Raw genomic sequence first — 18807 nt, 5'->3', positions numbered from 1 at the left:
TTTATTCCCTGGACTCTCTCACTTCCAAGTGTACATAGGCTTGCAGCCACAAGTCCAAAACCTGGTTTAGTGTAGTTCCGGGGAGAGCAGCACCCTGCACATGTTCCAACAAGCTTTGGGGGGGGGGGTGAGCCACTTAGCGTCTTTCAGGAACCTTAACTGAAAACCTGGCAGAGTGATAGTGTGGTGTTGTTGTTTTCCCACTTTCGTTATCAGCGTGGTGATCGTGGGGCGCGGGAGGCGGGCTTCTCAGGGAGGCTCCCTGTCCTCGCGGCACAGGCTGGACTAGCAGCGGCCTCTACGCCCTGGTCCGGGCCGCGAGCGGTAGAGGGCGCCGCCGGACGCCCCGATCGCTCGGGCGGGTCGCTTCTGCCGGCTGGGGATGGTGGGAGGCCGCCTCAGCTGAGAGCCTTATCAGCGCCCAGCAGAAGCAGGAGGGGCCGGGCTGGGCCCCGTTTAGGCGGGCCGCGCTCTATGGGGCAGCGCCGGCGGCGCAGCCTGTGAGGAGGCGCTGCTTTGCTCTCTCCCGCAGCAAGGAAGCAGCAGCAGCAAGCAGCCGCCACCTCCGCGCGGCCACCGGCCATTTGCTCCATGGCAGGCTTGCTTCCCCGCCTCCCTCTGCTGCTGCTGTGGCGCCAGCAGCGGCGCCGGCGCCTGCACTGCTGGCCCTGGACTCCGGCTCCTCTCAGAGGCGCGGCGGCGGCCGGTGGCGGCGGCGGGTGGGCCGCGTCGCCCTCGGCGGGCAGGTGGCGGGACGCTGCTGTTCCTTCGCTCGGCTCCCTGCGCTCGGCTCCCCGCTCCGCCGCGTCCTCGTGGGCGGCCTCGGCGGGGACCTCGCGGAAGAAGGCGGGCGACCCCTCGGGAGCCGCGCTGCCCCCGGCTGCCGGGCCCGCCGCCGAGGTCTCGGACGCCAAGAGGCTCCTGGCCTTGGCATATCCCGAGCGCTGGAGACTGACAGGTACCTCCTCCTCTGCCGCCCCGGGAACGTCTTCCTGCTCGCCTCCCGGAGGGCTCTGGGGAGCCAAGGGCGCGCCGTGCTACTACCATGCCCTGCCAGGCTTCGTTGGCTTTTCTCTCTGTTTTCTCTTTTTCTCCCACTTCATTCGCCTCCACCCACTAAATGGCTGAGAGTTGAGAAAATGCTTTCCCCCCTCCCATGAGGTCGTTCTCTTCTACCCCCTGGTTGCACCTTTGCTCCACCCCACAAATGCCCACTATAAAGAACTGACTCTATGCAGCTTTTTATCTCTCCCAAACGCCGGACTTCTGGAGCTTAATCTTTCTTCCCCCACTCCACAGGTCCTACAGTTTTGTTCTCTTTCCCTTTCTGACACATCCATAAGGATGTGGTGGTAAATTTTGATGTGCAGGAGCGCATTGTGACAGCCCCTCTAGCCATGCACCCAGGGAGAGTCCAGAAATGCAGGAAGCTGGGTCGATCCACTTCTATATTAGCTGGCCATCCTACAACAGTGAGCTGTCCTCATTCTCTTTCTTCCACCATGGCTGCATACGCATGATGCCTTTAGAGCGCATGCAAAGCACGGTCTGTTCCTCAAAGGTTCCAGATGCTGTAGTTTGGGACGCTTTGCAAAGGGAGGCGGGGAATTCTGTGAGGGGTAAACTACAGTGCTCAGTATTCCTTGAGGGAAAGAATGTGTTCTGAAGATGCTTTAAAAGTATAGCGTGCCACGGGATGAACATCTGAATACTACATTACTTTTAGTGGAACATACTTCTGTGTGTCCATATTCTGTTCCAAGTGGTGATGCAAAAGTGCATGCTACAAAAATTGGATCAATGCAGAAGTTTTGCCATGCATCACAAGTGGGCAATGTACTCTGCAATATGCTGTAGGAAGGCAGAGAATGTCGGCCCTGTTGTCTAGGCAGCGACATTGTATTGCCTCTCCCCACCTTCAGTGTGAGCAGCACTGGATTTAGAGTGGTGCGGGCAGTTCCCCAGCACAGGGTGCCAAGCCAAGGGGGAACTATAGCAACAACAACAACCTATATTTATATGGGTACCTACTCAAAGCTAGGGGACGTGGGTGGCGCTGTGGGTTAAACCACAGAGCCTAGGACTTGCTGATCAGAAGGTCGGCAGTTTGAATCCCCGTGATGGTTGAGTTCCCGTTGCTCCGTCCCTGCTCCTGCCAACCTAGCAGTTTGAAAGCACGTCAAAGTGCAAGTAGATAAATAGGTACCGCTCCGGCGGGAAGGTAAATGGCGTTTCCGTGTGCTGCTCTGGTTCGCCAGAAGTGGCGTAGTCATGCTGGCTACATGACCTGGAAGCTGTACGCCGGCTCCCTCAGCCAATAAAGCAATATGAGCGCCACAACCCCCAAGTCGGTCACGACTGGACCTAATGGTCAGGGGTCCCTTTACCTTTACTCAAAGCTGAGGGGGCGCAAAATGTCCTTTCTCAGGGTGCCATATTACCAAAGTCTGGCCGTGAGTGTCGGTGCAACATAATACTGTGTAGCCTGAGTGATTATATCATGCAGTGACATGTTGTTACATGTTATCCTGGATTGGCTATGGTCCATCAGGGTTAACTATGAGGAAACCCTTTCAAAGGCGACTTTATCTTAATTTATGTCTGCCATACAGATTCCCTTTAAATTAGGCCCTGTGAAATGCACCTGATGTTAAGCTGATGTCTCATATAAGTATTTCACAAAGTATCCGTGTTTATTGTGGACAGAATGCTTCTGAGTACCAGTTTCTGGAAACTCCGGGAGATGGGAGGGCTCTTGTGCTCAGGTTTCCCACAGGCATTTGGTTGGCTACTGTGAGGACAGGATGCTAGATTAGATGAGCAGTTGGTCTGAATTCTCCAGTTAGACTGCTAAAATATAAGAAGCTGAAGTATTTTATAAAATGTTAACTTTATAATCCTTGCATCATTTTTTCCCATTTATTAAACAGCTTATATTTTCCCCTAGCTGCTGTTGGCTTTCTGACAGTTTCCAGTGTCATCACAATGTCTGCCCCTTTTTTCTTGGGGAAAGTAATTGATGTCATCTACACAAATCCCACTGGTGAACTTGCTGACAACCTAACCAACCTCTGTGCCTTGCTGAGTGGAATATTTTTATGTGGTGCTGCTGCCAATGCAATCCGTGTCTACCTCATGCAGATTGCAGGTAATGGGAATGAATACCTAAAATGCTCTTCTGGTAAATGGAACAAGTGGCTGAAAGAAGCTCCAGAATAATAGTTGCATATTTAAAAGCCAATGGTTAGGGCTGGGGGGAGTTGTAAGCCAGAAACATTTGGAGGGCCACAGATTCCCCACCCTTTGGTCTCTGGGTTCCTTTCCTATTATAAGAACTGAAAATGTATATGCTCCAGGGTATGAAAACAGCTGTTGGACAGCATCCAGTCTGGAAACCTGCTATCCTCCACTGGAAGGAGTTAGGAACAGTCGGAGGTCTCTCTCCCCTGGGTTCATCCAAGCCAGCCCCAAGGATTGGCGGTTTGGAAGCAGCCAATGTAAGGCCTCCAAACAGGGCATTGTAGGGTGGAAGCAGAGCAGGGCCATTGATGAATCCACGGTCTTTCTGTTGGTGCCAGTAAAGGTTTTGCCCAACCCAACTACAGTATAGGTTTTGGAGATTTCAGTAGAACTGCCTTTGCTTTTCACAATGTACAGTACTCTGAAATGCACAATTAAATTTCTTTAGAACATTGTAATAGTATGAATTGCCTTTCCCTGCCTAAATATAAGCTTCTTTTCCTAAGTTATGCAAAAACTACTTCATCTTCTAATTGAATATTCATTTTTGATCCAAATATTTAACAATAGCAAACAATACAACCCATATCCTCCCTTCTCCCTATATGCACACACACAAGCACCCGAATCCGTCCAAGCACATTTTCTCCTCATTATACAAGATCTGCTGCAAAATGACTTGCAATTAGTGAAGCTGCTAATTTGTTTTTTTATATGTGAAATCTTTTCAGTGAATTGTCATACCTCTTGACCCTCCTAGGACAAAGAATTGTGAAACGGCTGAGAGCAACAATGTTTTCCTCTCTCTTGAAACAAGAAGTAGCTTTTTTTGACAAAACCAGAACTGGAGAGCTGATTAATCGCTTATCTTCAGACACTGCACTCTTGGGTCGTTCAGTCACCGAAAACCTTTCTGATGGGCTAAGAGCTGGCGCTCAGGCTTCAGTTGCAGTTGGGATGATGGTATGTGCCTCTTGTTTCTTTCTCTGTCTCTCTGTTTATTTCTCTGTCTCTGTGTGTGTGTGTATTCTGCCGGCTCAGTGTGTTTAGGATGAGGTTGCAAAGATCAGGAGTCCACCTGTGAAGCTGTTTTGTTTGATACAGGACACATACACTGTACTAAGAATGCCTTTAAATATATCTGGTGATATTTTTTGTTTGTTTGTTAGGTAATTCTACCTTCTATTGTGACTTGTGATGCAAATGGATCATGCAACTTGGGTCGGGTTTGAGTCATTTGCCTGTAGTGAGTGATAACAGTTCAGTACGGCTCCAAATGTATCCCTGAACAGCAGGGATTGAAGTATTTCCCTTCAGTTGTTCCCCATCTTGCTTGTGAATAATCTATATTTCTTTTTGGAGTGGACATACCGTAATTCATCTGTTGCTGTAGTAGAGTGAGTGCAGTGAAATGGGGGGAGCAAAATGTTCAAAGGAAATCTCATTGTGTTAACATGTCTTTAATTTATAGATCTAGCAGTCTATTTAATTGTACTAAAATATTGATTCAAGGTTACTTCTTTTCCTTCTAGTTTTTTGTGTCTCCCAAACTTGCCACATTTGTTCTGAGTGTCGTGCCACCTCTGGCTTTTGTGGCTGTTATTTACGGAAGATATTTACGAAAACTGACTAGAATGACACAGGATTCCCTTGCAGAATCAACACAGGTCAGTTACAACATGTTAAAATAAAAATACTGAAAGTTAGTGTTGAGGTTATATCACTCTGAACTTTGCCATTTTTCAGTACATTTCCCACTCATTTTCAGCTGTCTCCTGATAAAGGTTCAGTTAAGGAAAATGAGGTAACATCAGGCATGGATTGTGGAAGATGAAGCAACAGGGATGTTGCAAGCTTTCTATTCCCCTTTTTAACTGAGAGTGAAGTCTTTTTTCTTATTATGGTATACCACAGTTTTCTATGTAACGTTTCTTTGTAGGTGTCATGGTAGGGTTTGTGTATATTGCCTCGTAACAACGAGGTTAAGCAAATGAAGGCCTGCATCAACATTTTGTGTGGCTGGATCTGCACTGAGCTTGTGTTGTTGGCCTGTTTCAGATGCCATGTTAAACTATAGTTGAAAATAAAGGATGGCTTAATAAAAACAAGCAGCATGCTGGTAAATACTGCTCAGTAGTGCCTGCTTGGCTCATTTGACACCTATACCTGTGGCTTGTTTGGGGAGAAACTTATCAGTGCTGGTTCACACATAATGCAAAACCAGCCTCTGGTTTGCTTCCCTTGTGGGATGGCAAAGCCAGAAGCAGGGGAGGAGCAAAGCAGACACTATTGAGCAGGGGGCAGCAGCTCACTACTTGTTCTTGTTAACCTATTTTAAACTATAGCTTAATATGAACTAGGCCAATGTATAGCTGCCCTCTGTGGCCTGTGCTACAGTGCTTTTTCCCAAGCCCCATATGGTACTGGGGCTTAGCCTTAGATCATGTTCCAGCTCCCTTTTACACAGGAACACAAAGGGGCAAAAGTTCAGGTATGTCTTTTTTAAACCATGGTATCACATGCTAAATGCTTCTGGCATATGTCTAGTACCTTAGTCTAGTACTTAAAAGCAATTAAAGCAATGGTTCCCAACCTTTTTTTTGGCCATGCCGCACCTAAGCATCTCTAAAATCCTGGTGGACACCCCCCCCCCGACATATAATTCTTATTATTCAAAAAGTGAATTTCTATTCATGTGGAGGAAGTCTAAAAGGCCATTCACTGTTAATAACTAATTATTGAATTGCCCCCCCTTAAAAATCAAATTGCCCCCCTGTGGGGCGTGTAGCTCATGTTGGGAACCACAGAATTAGAGGGATCACATTTACTATTATTTTGGTTGGGGCACATGAAATTCAAGGCTCCTGGATTATATATTTTAAATGCTCTATATATTTTAAATGTTAACTGCAGTTAGCAGAAGAACGGATTGGAAATTTGAGAACAGTTCGAGCTTTTGGGCAAGAATTGAAAGAAATGGAGAAATACAGGAGCAAAGTTGACCATGTGTTACAGTTAGCCAAAAAGGAAGCGTTAGCTCGAGCAGGATTCTTTGGAGCAGTAAGTATATGAAGAAGGTGAGGAATCCACAATGTTTCTGTAATGTCTCTGGGTTTCTCTTGAATATTTACACTGCTACTTTGATATAGGCACCTTCATTCTCGGATTTTCTATCTGTAAATAGCGTATCACAACACCCATGCAGAAAATTATTTGCACGTGTAGCTGGGAGTTGCACCTCAGCCCATGTGTCACTTTTTTGTTTTGTTCTGTTCTGTTTACAGAAGCTTTCCTTGTTAGCATTAACTGTGACCAAGGCACTTTTTGGAGACCTCTGCCACTAGCTGCTCTAGAGAATTTCCAATCTACCCTGATTTTAATAGGAACCGGGGGGGGGGGGGAGTGGATATCAGAGCTCATTCAGTGGAAATTCAGGATATATGCTGCATGAGTATGGCAGCATTTCCCCTTTAAACTACCTTTCTGCCTGTCATGAGCTTCCTTGTTCGTGTAATGTAAACAGGGACTACAGATATACAGTATTTCCTAAGAAAATTGGTTGAAGACATTTACATGGGTTATGTTTTCCTATCTGATAAGAGAAGACGTAGTCCCAGGGTGGGTAGAGCAGGCAATGGATTGGATCATAAGAAGCTGCCTTGTGAGCCAGACAGTTGGTCCATCTAACTCTGTGCTTCCTACACTGACTGGCAGCAGCTCCAGGATTTTAGGCAGGAGCTTTTCTGAGGCATGTCAGGAGACATGTTGGACCTTCTCTGTGCAAGGTAGATGTTCTGCCACTGATACGTGGTCCTTCTCACCAAACTCTTCCTGCAACAAGTCCAGACAACTTCAAGAAGAATAGACATAGCACTGCAGTGGGGGAAAACAGGGAATCCTTTGCATGAGTGGAAGTGCCATCTGGGAGCGCAGGGGCTCCTTTGGCTCAAAGTTAATATTTATTTGGCTTTCTTTGGAGACCTTCTGAAAAGTTTGGAAGTACTGAAGATAATAGTTGCAGTCCTAAAGATGCACTCCAAACGTAATAGACCTCATGTACTGAATGCTGTACTGAATGTTGTGTGTCCAGTTGATTCTCTTAGAAGAATGTGATGAAAGAATTTATGTCTTCGCTTTTTTAATTTTGGCAATATGGGTACCGAGGATGCTTCCCCACCCCAATACAGTAAATGACTTTATTTTAAGATTTTAGATATATGTTCTCAAACATGAGAGAATTTTAGAAGATGCTGCTATGAAGGTTTGGATTATCTTGGAAGATACGTTACTTTTTCTTTTTCAGACTGGGCTATCTGGGAATTTGATTGTGCTCTCTGTTCTGTACAAAGGAGGATTACTGATGGGCAGTGCCCACATGACTATTGGTGAACTGTCTTCTTTCTTAATGTACGCCTTCTGGGTTGGCATAAGCATTGGAGGTATGGATCATAAAATATATGCTTAAAAATAATGAGTTAGAAATATTATAGGCAAGCTTCAGTTTAGAAGGAGAGACATGATAAGTGTTTATAAAATCATTCATGGTGTTAAGGAAGTGGGTAAAGAATAGTGTTTATCCCTCACCATACCAGAACTTGGGGTTATCCAATGGAACTTATTGGCAGGACATTCAAGAAAGACAAAGGAAAGCACTTATTTCCATAACACACAAGTAATTTATCAAATTTTGCTGCCACAAAACATAGTGATGGCCACCAGTTGAAACAAATCCATGGAGAATGTGTCTGTCAAGGACTACTAGTCATGTTAACTCTATGCAACCTCCATGATCAGACAGAGTAAGTTACGAAACACCAACTGTTGGGGAATAGCAAGAATTGCTCTCACGTCCTGCTAGATGGATGCTCGGCCTGATCCAGCAGGGTGATTCTTTTGACAAGTCCTTTAAAGTATTCTTTAAAGTATACTTTACTTAAAAGGAAAAAATAGTTTTCCAGTGCTGGTGTACCATATTCAAAAGACAGGGAAAGGCAGTGCCCTTGCAGAATGACTGCTCTCTGCCAAAAACACCCTAGTCTTAAGATTTTAATTTATTTAAGTGTACTGTACATGCTAGCTATTTAAAATCTCCTGTTTAGAAGCAGGTTGGCAGAGTTTATTCTGTCAAACATGCAAAACTTGTTTTTCAGGCTGAGCAGCCATGAAGCAGTTAGAATAAGGATTTAGGCATGGATGTTATGCCACTCTATTTCAAGACAAACTACCTGTCCTACATGTTCCTGTTTGTACATAACAATACTTTTTCTTGTTTAGGTTTAAGCTCTTTCTATTCTGAGCTTATGAAAGGATTAGGTGCAGGAGGGCGTCTGTGGGAACTTATGGATCGAAAGCCACAACTTCCTTTTAATGGTAGGTTCTCTGTTTCATAAATGTTTAAGCTGTGGTGTGAGCTCTCTAACCCAGAACACCATCTTACAGCTGAAGTTCCCATCAAGGCTGGTTTTCAGGCATATATATAGATGACCCGCGGGTCTCTTGCAACTCTATAATTCTGTGACTTGCCCAGGGATGTTGCTGATTACCTCTAGCCTGACTCTGTATGCTCCTTTTTCCCTTGGTCTGTTTGTTCCATTTAGTGGGGGGCTGAAATTCCCTCCACATTTTTTCGGAGCTATTTGAACCCCACCTCTAAAAAAAGGGTGGGTTTTCAGTTGCTTTCAGGGAGAGGCAAGAGCAATTCCTGCAAATGTATTAATATGTGTGTGTTTTCCTTACTCTAAGACAAGGTGTCTGTGGTTTGTCTTCTGTGTTTCACACTTTAAAAAAAAGCCTTACTGGCTTCTGACTGCAGCCTGCAAAACTCCTAAATTTTCTAGCCATGTTTTCTCTTCCTGCCTGTGCCACATCCCTATAGAAACAACACTATGTGTTTCCATAGGGATCTGGCACAGATGGGAAGAGGATATGCTATAGGAAAACATGCAAAAGTCTTGCCAACTGTGATCAGTGAGATCCTTTTCAAAAAGGTAAAAAAACAGAAAATCCTTAGCTATGTCGTGTATATAGTAAGGGAAGCCCCCCCACACATGAAATTTGAAGGCATTTTCCCCACCCATGCCTGTATTGTCTCTCATCCCTCCAAATATATGAGAATGAACCAAGCATATCAGCCCAGGTCTTCTGTTCCTATTGTGTGACCCATTCTCTGTCTTTGGTGCTGCTATTGGTGCTGCTATTCCCTTCAGAGAAAGTGGGAATAACTACCTAGTCCAGCTAGGCCATAAGCAGAATAAGCCACTGGGGATTTTCAGAATGTGCAAATGCTAAGGTACTTAATTCCCAGAAATAACACAGCTAAGGCTTGTGCCCAATTCCTCTGATCAGACTGGTCCAGGTTGCCTTATAGATAACATTTAAAAATGAGCAGATCTGTAGAACTCTGAAGAATCACAGTAGATAACCTGTGCCCCTTATTTTGATTTTTTTGATGGCGCGACTGAATGTAATGCACATAGCTGCATCTTACTTGGACAAATTTTGGGTTCCTCTTCTGTCATAAATGTGTTTATATTACTGCAATTTTAATTTTTTTTTTTAGAGGGAATGGTATTAAACCAGGATGCTTTCAAAGGTGCTCTGGAGTTCAGAAATATCCAGTTTGCATATCCAGCTCGTCCAGAAGCATTGGTTTTTCAGGACTTTACCCTTAGCATCCCATCGGGCTCTGTGATGGCATTGGTCGGCCCAAGTGGCTCTGGCAAATCGACTGTTGTCTCTCTCCTGCTAAGGCTTTATGATCCAATCTCAGGTAAGAATGAGGGTGTACTAGGTCAGCAATTGTGTGGATGCAGTTTTGCATTCAGAATACAATGTGCAGAGTTTGCTTTGCTTCAGCAAGGTGGCGGCCTCCTGGGTCTTCAGACTATTACAAATTATTAAGATCCAGAGCAACCTTATCCAAGACTTCCAAAGCATAGGCAAATAAATGTGATTTTAGTAGGTGACAGGAAGAGACAGTTCCAGTCACGATACAATTGCCAAGAAGACCATGCATATAGTAACCTCTGTGGCACTTCACTTCTGTGGCACTTAAGCATTCTCTCTGCTATTATTTCTCATTCTCCTGAGCCTCCTATTTCTCCCTCTGTTCCTAGAATATTATCTAACAACCTTCTCTTGTTCAAGGAAGCATCACTGTTGATGGTGTTGATGTTCGTCAGTTAAATCCACTCTGGTTCAGGAATAGAATCGGAACAGTAAGTCAGGTAAGAAGAGAAGCACTGATTCTTTGTATATTTATCTTAATTCTTGCACTCCTTGTGAAAGGAATATTCTTATTGCAATGCTCCATTCGAAGCTTTGGACAAAAGTTTGAGAACTTTCTTCTGTATTACTATGGAATATAGGAATACTTCCTTCTATATTCCTATAGAGCGAATAGATCCACTGCTGTACAAAATGTTTAACCACTGCAATTGGTAGGAAATATTAAGACTTCGGATATTAAAAAAAATATCTCATATAATAATGTTATATTTTACACGTTAGGAACCAGTTCTTTTCTCATGCTCTATTGCTGAAAACATTGCCTATGGTGCAGAGGACCCTTCTACAGTAACTACTGAAGAAATTGAGAGAGTTGCTGAGATAGCAAATGCTGCTAGTTTTATCCAAAACTTTCCAAACGGATTCCACACGTTAGTGGGGGAGAAAGGTGTTCTTCTTTCAGGTATGACTTCGAACTTTTCAAAATGCATTGTGTAATATATGTGCTTTTAAAATATAATTTTAATTTTGTTAATATCCCAGGGAGGAGCAAAGAGGCCATGATCTCCTCTCCATGGGTCCACACGCTTACACATTTGCACTGACTGATAATTTGGCTTAGCGTGACAAACCAGGCCACTGTCTGTACTTTACACATTCTATTTCTCTCTGACCTGACGGTTTACAAACCTCCCTTTATCCAACCTGCAACTTAGAATAGCACTATATTATAAACAAAGGAATAAATTATTATTATAGCAGGATAGCTTAGCTGGTTAGAGCATAGTGCTGATAATGCCAAGGTTGCAGGTTCAGTCCCCTTAAAGGACAGCTGTATATTCCTGCAATGCAGGGGGTTGGACTAGATGATCCTCAGGGTCCCTTCCAACTCTATGATTCTACGATTCACTTACATTAAATGATGAAGTGAACCCTAGTCCCCAAAACTTAGGCTTTTATAAATTTGTTAATCTCTAAGGCAATGATGGCCAAACTTGGCCCTCCAGCTGTTTTGGAACTACAACTCCCATCATCCCTAGCTAACAGGACCAGTGGTTAGGGATGATGGGAATTGTAGTCCCAAAACAGCTGGAGGGCCAAGTTTGGCCACCACTGCTCTAAGGCATGGGTAGGCAACCTAAGGCCCAAGAGCCGGATCTGGCACAATCGCCTTCTAAATCCGGCCCGAGGATGGTCCGGGAATCAGCGTGTTTTTACATGAGTAGAATGTGTGCTTTTATTTAAAATGCATCTCTGGGTTATTTGTGGGGCATAGGAATTCATTCATTCCCCCCCTTCAAAATAGCCTGACCCACAAACACACACACAAGGTCTGAGGGACAGTGGACCGACCCCCTGCTAAAAAAGTTTGCTAACCCCTGCTCTAAGGTGTCACAAGACTGTTGTTTTTGCTGCAACTCACTCATACAGCTACTCCGCTGGAAAACTTTAAAATGTAGTTCTTCTTGCAGAATCAGTGGAGAGCAATTAATCCTCCTGCGTTTAATTAAGAATTTTCATAAAGAGAAAAAACAGAAAAAAAAATATTTTAATGTTACATTTTTTAACAGGTGGGCAGAAGCAACGGATTGCAATTGCTCGAGCTCTTCTCAAGGTAAGACAGAAACCAATTGGCTTTTCTCATATCCATATCTTGAAAGAAGAACAAGCGAAAACATGTGTCAAATAGACTTTTCTTAACTGAGGTAGTAGGAATAGGAAATGTGTTACAGTTGTGGAATTATATGATGCTTACTATAGAGTCAAATTGTCCGGTGCTACTTTTCCATCTGAAACCTGCTCTACAGGTTTGTCTGGAATAAATTGCTCTTCCAGGAGCAACATTTTTGCTCTGGGAAGGTAGTAATTTTGATTAAGGTGTCAAAGGTGTAGTACCTTTGCTTAGCACTTTAAGAGGGTTAGCTTGCAGGTTACTTTAGAATAATGTAAAATGCCTTCTGTTTGTTGGTAATAGCTCTTAATTTAGTTAGATACAAACTCCAGTCTCTACATAAAAATAAAAAAAAGTTTGAGGAAAGGACTTTTATAGCAGAATCTTTTTTTCCTAGTATGTGATAAAACATTTTTGTTGTTTTAGTACTGAGTACTAATACATTGCCATTTTTGCAATTGTGCTTTAGAGGAATCTTAATAATCTAGTGGTGCATATTAAAAGCTACCATGTTTACTCCAGTTCATCCTTCTACGTAAATATGTATTGTTTATGTCAGCTCTCCAAGGAATTTCAAATTTTTGCATAGAATGACATTGGCATGCTGCTCTTCTGAATGTGTTTGCTTCTTCCATATATTCTTCGTGTAATTGGAGCAGCAAACTTAGCTGCTTCATATCTATGCTTATGTAGCAATTCCACCAGAAACCAGTGATAAGTTCATTGTTAATAAAGGTGACTTCATAGTTGCTTTCCACTTGTATAGAGGAAGAGAGATCTGAAGTATTCTCCCTAATGTTCCAGTTATTTTTCCATTGTATGTACATTAATGCAACCTTCAACTAAAAAAACTGTCAAAGTAAAACCAAGTTCATTTTGTTCTGTAGAATCCAAAAATTCTTCTTCTTGATGAAGCAACAAGGTAAGTAAAACATTTCCCCCAGAAGTGATCATTTCTTCTCTACTACTGACCTTTTAATACTTCTATACTACTCACCTTATGCCAGAGCAGGCCATGTATTTTTCCTCAAAGCAGTTTGGAAGGAACTATGACTTGATGTTTCCAACAGTTTCTGACCACCTCTGTGGAATGCTTCAGCAAGTCCAGACCAGGAGATAACAAAAATCAGCGCAGGATAAGCTGTGCTCATTTGTACAATGAGAGGAGCTGTCTTTCTTTCTGGGACACTTCCTTCTCTCCTACTGGGAAGCTCCCATTCGGATGTGCTCCTTGCATTTTGAAACTTGATTAAAAATAAATTTGATTAAAAATGAACACAATTAAATTTCAGTAGGAACTGATCTGTCAAAAGGTGCTTTGTGTTGCTGAAGACAAAATGGGTTAAGATTATCTTTTCCAATAAATAATGGGATATTTTGTCCACAGAATGTGGACTTTGTGAAATAACAATATTTTAAGTGTATTTGTGGCAGATTTTTAAATGAAATGAAAGCAAGCTGGTTAGACAACTAGTCTGTACTAAAGTAATAGCTCTCAGAGTGTAGTGGGGGAATATATCACATCTTTTTCCTTCAATCTATTCCTGAATTAGTGCTTTGGATGCTGAAAATGAATATCTTGTCCAAGAAGCACTGGATCGGCTCATGGAAGGGAGAACTGTCCTCATTATTGCTCATCGTCTGTCCACCATTCAGAATGCTAATTCTGTTGCAGTTCTTGACCAAGGTAGAATTATTGAGTGTGGAAAGCATGAAACACTGCTTGCAAACCCAGATGGACTTTTCAGCAAACTAATGAAGAAACAGTCTTTTATCCAGGCTCCTGAAAGTTTTGCATTAAATGTGAAATCCTGAAAGAAAAATATTTTTTAAAATTATGAGAGTATCGAAATGTATCACATTTCCAAGAATTTTAAATTATGTTTCAGTTTATGTACAATAAATGTTATATATATTTTTTCAGCGCGTTTCAAATATTTTAAAACTTGATTGTGCTAAACTTTTTATTCAGAACTACTAACTATATTCTGAAGATACCCAATACTGAGCTGTTTTCAGGTTGTAAATTCTTTGTATTTTGATTGATGACTATCATATGGATGTTCATTGCTTTTAAGTTATGGCAGCACACAGATTTTTCCATTGTTGGAAATTAAAACAACATTTAGTTCTGAATTTTTTTAAAGTTATGGGGTTGGAAACAGAGATCCATTCATTGAACAAAGTGGATCGGAGCATAGGAAAAGTTTCACCAGTTCCCTGTTCCCACCATTGACCCATGCATCCTCCAAATTTGTTCCGGGGAGTTGGAGAACCCTCTGGTACAGTATAAGATGTAGCACAGGAAGCTGAAGGGGGAATCATAGAAAAGCTGCTACTACTTGGGCTGGAAGACAGAAACCTATGACAGAGATGGGGGAATTGTGGCTTTCCACATGTTGTTGGACTAAAATTCCTGTCATCCCTAGCCATTGGTCATCCTGGCTAGAACTGATAGGGGTCAAAAGCCCAACAAAATGGGGAAGGCAGAAATTCTATCCTAACCTGTTCAAGTGTTTGTTTTTGGTTTTTTTAGAATATTTGCCCTACTGACAGGATTTAGACATGTTCTTGAGTGTATCTAAAACTTTCACTCTTCCCAATTGGATAATATTTTTTTAATTAAATCCTGAGGCTAGTAACTGATTAGCCTCTGTCTTCAGTTCTGTCCTGATGCCAACAGGACATTGGATGACAATTTAAACTGCCTTTGTAATCTCTCCACTTTAGGATTGCACTCTAAAAATCATTCTGTCACTTGCTTAAAAAGCAGAACAAGCCGCATTTAAAACCCAGTGTACATTATCTGTTCCAAAGTGCCCCACCCCCATAAAAAAAAACATTCAAAATAGTCCAGGGCAGGGAAGCATTCACCTGGCACCAAAAAAGTCCGGGGTGGGAAGAGTATTCACTTGGCCCAAAAGTATCTTAATGTAGGCTCATTTCATATAAGGCAGCTTCATTTGTTCATATGTTTATAAAGATATGTTTAAGTCACACAGAATAAAACTGTATAAATAAATAAAACCAGTTTACTGTGCATGGGATTGCAGTCATAGCTACTTTACTGTTACCCACCATCTGTTATATTGAATCAAAACTGGAAATATGTTATGAAATATAAAATGGGTATAACTTAGCAAACATGTTTATGCTTAGGTGTGTGTTAAATATTGGAAACTTTCATGAGGAAAACTATATTTACTCGGTTGTAAACCTTATTGAATTCCATGGGGCTTATTCCCAGGTAAATGGGATTAGGCTTGCAGCCTTAGATTGTCAAAGTAAAGAGAACAAAATTAATAATACTATGCATTCTAAAAACTACAAAAAAATAAACAAAAGCATAGGATTTGACTTCTTTGATTTTTATTATTAAAATAGACAGGAGTGCCTGGCGTGCTCTGGTCCATGGAGTCACAAAGAGTCGGACACGATTAAATGACTAAACAACAACATTATTAAAATATTAGTAAACAGTCCTTTTTCTAACTTTGCAAATTTTATCAGATTACATAAAACTGTATACATCACACACTGGTGAAACATAATTGAACTGTCAGTTAACTCACTTCTTGGTTTAGAACTTAATGCATTGCTGCATATTTCAACTTTTGAAAAGGAGCATTTTAAACAAACCTTTAGTCTAATGTAAGAGCCTTTGACAAAGTTCTACGTAATACTGAAAGTGAATTCCACTGCAGCTTTGTAGAATAGCTTGTAAGTAAATGTATTTGGAACTGCTGCCTTTCTGATCAGCTACACAGTATTTTAAAGCTTCTTCAAGATGAGAGATTTATTTATTCTTGTTAGAGCATTTCGTAACATACATCTGTAACGTGACAACAGGGAAGTTTTTCAATAATTTCTCATGGATTTAATGCTTCTCTTTTAACTGCTGATATGTGAGCTCTGTGTCCAGCTTTCATGCCAAATATTGTCCCCATTCTTACTGATACTACAGTAATGGTTTGCTTCTTTTTCATAGGAATTGTCTTGTTTGTTTCAAAAAATCTTATGGGAACCAAATTGTTGGTCTCACCTGAAAGGTGATTTAGATCATGGGTAGGCAAACTAAGGCCCAGGGGCTGGATCAGGCCCAATCGCCTTCTAAATCCAGCCCACAGACGGTCTGGGAATCAGCATGTTTTTATATGAGTAGAATGTGTTCTTTTATTTAAAATGCATCTCTGGGTTATGTGTGGGGCCTGCCTGGTGTTTTTACATGAGTAGAATGTGTGCTTTTATTTAAAATGCATCTCTGGGTCATTTGTGGGGCATAAGAATTCATTAATCCCCCCCAAAAAAATAAATATAGTTCGGCCCCCCACAAGTTCTGAGGGACAGTGGATTGGCCCCCTGCTGGAAAAGTTTACCGACCACTGATTTAGATGGATGTCCAGTCATCACATGAGTTCATTGTCACCTAGTGTCCAAGGCAGGAAATGTTCAGAGTTGAGAACTATGCAGCTACTTCATGTCCTCACTCAGTCCATTTTCTTCCTTCATCCGAGGTGGACCTCTCAGAACTGTACATATGAACAAAGCAAGTTGAAAATCTAAAAGTCCTCTTTCTATATTAAACAGATGGCATTTCATTTCCATGTTGGGAACAGACATGGTAGGGGAGATAATGAAGGGCACCCAGGACTAGCTCAGCACCTATAAAAGTTTCCATCTCCATATATTTTTGCACCTTATGCAGCTTTATTGGAAACATTATTCCCTCAGAAGAGCACTTGTGGTGCCTTCTCCAGGGCCTGTGCCACACACTTGCTGTGGGTTAATTTTGTTATAACCCATTAGTTGGGATTGTCATCTACAGCAGTGTGTGCCTGTCTAATAGTTTTTCACATGTATGTACTGTACAAACGTACAGTGCTTTCTACTGTCTGTAATAGGAAAATGAGATGACCTAGAAGCATTTTGGCCTATGTGAAAGGAATGGGGAAATCAAACCATATTTAGAAGCCATGGTTATCTGCTTTTGAACATGGATACATATTGATCAAAGTACTTCACATAACATGCATTTGCACGGTATCTCTGAGACAAGCCCTGACCTTTTTCTGTATTTGAGTTCTTGAGATGATTTTATATTGCAGTTTGCAAATAACACTATAAAATCCAACAGTGCTTATTAGGACAACATAGAAGTCTCACAGTGTCTTTACTACATTGGCATATAAATAGCAATTAATTCTCACAAATTGATATACTGCAAGGAGCGAATAATGCTGTCAATTTCAAATCAGCAAACTATAAATTATTACAAAATCTTACTATTATTACTATATTTGAAATCGGGGGGGATCTAAATGACAAGCTATTGTACATAGGCTGCTGCAATGTTTCATAATGACTACACCAACTTCTAAATGGTTTACCTTCAAATGTCCTTAGGAGTAGCGTGCATTGTATGATGTTGCTTACTAGCTTTGTAACTTTGAAGTTCATTTCATGCAAGTTTTAACAATGGAGCACAAGAGCACAGCCTCCTAGAACTGCAAACAACTATATAGCTATTACTATCTGTAATTCAGGGGTCTCTGGATGTAACAGTTTTATAATTAAGTAAAGCATTTGACAGTTTAGAGTCTAAAACATGTTTGTCTATCTTCTGTATACCTGACTTCAAGTAAAAAAAAGTTTTTTTCTACATTCTTTGATATTTTCAACACTATCTGCTTGTCAGTAATATTTTCTATTATGGATTAAAATACATTGATAAACCATGAGCTGTGGTTTTATGTAACTTACCTTTCTTTTTAATGATACCATGCATTTTTGGATCATTATTTTTATTGCTTATTTATATCCTCCTCTCAGGGCTGAACTACACATTTCCAAGGGGCTGCCAAAGATTTGTGTGGCTCCACCCCAGCTCCACATCACTTAACTTTCTTCCATTAAGCAAACCCAGTTTATGACATTACAAGGTACAGGATGTGATACAACATGCCACGGGAGTGAACCCAATAGAGAAATGCCAATTTTTTTGGTAACATCACAAGGTCTTCCATAATTTGTAGTTTTATCCAGAATGTCAAATTAGGAGTGCTTTTATTTTAAAAAGAAAACACAGAGGCACTAGCACAGGCCCTTACAATGCTATTCTAGAGTGAATCTGCTACCTCTCTCTAAGTCACCAACTTTTCTTCCCCCCTTCTTCCTTGATTCTTTGTCTTCCCTCTTCTGCAATCTTTTAACTTTTCCTTATTATTTATTTATTTAATAAATTCTGTACAAGGCTTGATTGTAAAATAAATACAGTAAAATCAAGGGGGGGGGGAATCATAACTATAAAACATACACAAGTAAAAATGCTAAAATAGTTTAAAATTACCCGTTTCAACCCCCACCCGCTAAATGCACCCACATTCCTCTGATTTGCCTTGCTACTTGCCATGCAAACCTAAGTCTTAGAATGAAGATGTGGGGCATAAAACTTTTAAATAAAGTGATCAGCACAGCACTGAGAGAACGGGCGTTTAAAAATATTCTCGAGTCCCCGCCCGCGAATAAACGCTTTTCATACTACCCACGTGATTCCTCCCTCCGCTTTCTCCCATACGTAAATAACGGAACTTCCCGCCTTTCTGAGCCAATCAGGACGCGAAGAAAAAAAAGGGCTCTTCAGCCAATCCCCTTCGTTGTGGGGGCATGGA

General features: G+C 41.7%; 1 protein-coding gene across 2 annotated transcripts; it reads left to right on the top strand.

The window, feature by feature from the left end:
* The first annotated feature begins 325 nt into the window (after positions 1-325).
* ABCB10 (ATP binding cassette subfamily B member 10) lies at positions 326-15166 on the top strand. 2 transcript variants are annotated; one of them, XM_081906849.1, is made up of 13 exons: positions 326-958; positions 2948-3148; positions 4001-4203; positions 4773-4907; positions 6154-6300; positions 7544-7679; positions 8515-8610; positions 9800-10009; positions 10387-10466; positions 10750-10930; positions 12039-12082; positions 13027-13061; positions 13693-15166. In XM_081906849.1, exons 1-13 carry the CDS (start codon positions 592-594, stop codon positions 13952-13954), a joined length of 2097 nt encoding a protein of 698 aa, XP_081762975.1. In that variant the 5' UTR covers positions 326-591; the 3' UTR covers positions 13955-15166. The 2 variants fall into 2 exon arrangements, with proteins under 2 accessions (XP_081762975.1, XP_081762976.1); XM_081906850.1 differs by lacking the exon at positions 326-958 and adding an exon at positions 1003-1472.
* Positions 15167-18807: the final 3641 nt, after the last annotated feature.

The sequence above is a fragment of the Podarcis melisellensis genome (genome assembly GCF_964234715.1).
Source record: "Podarcis melisellensis genome assembly, chromosome: 3".
Classification (NCBI taxonomy): Eukaryota; Metazoa; Chordata; class Lepidosauria; order Squamata; family Lacertidae; genus Podarcis; species Podarcis melisellensis.
The sequence above is the reverse complement of the archived record's forward strand: the minus strand, read 5'-3'. Positions and strand labels throughout refer to the sequence as shown.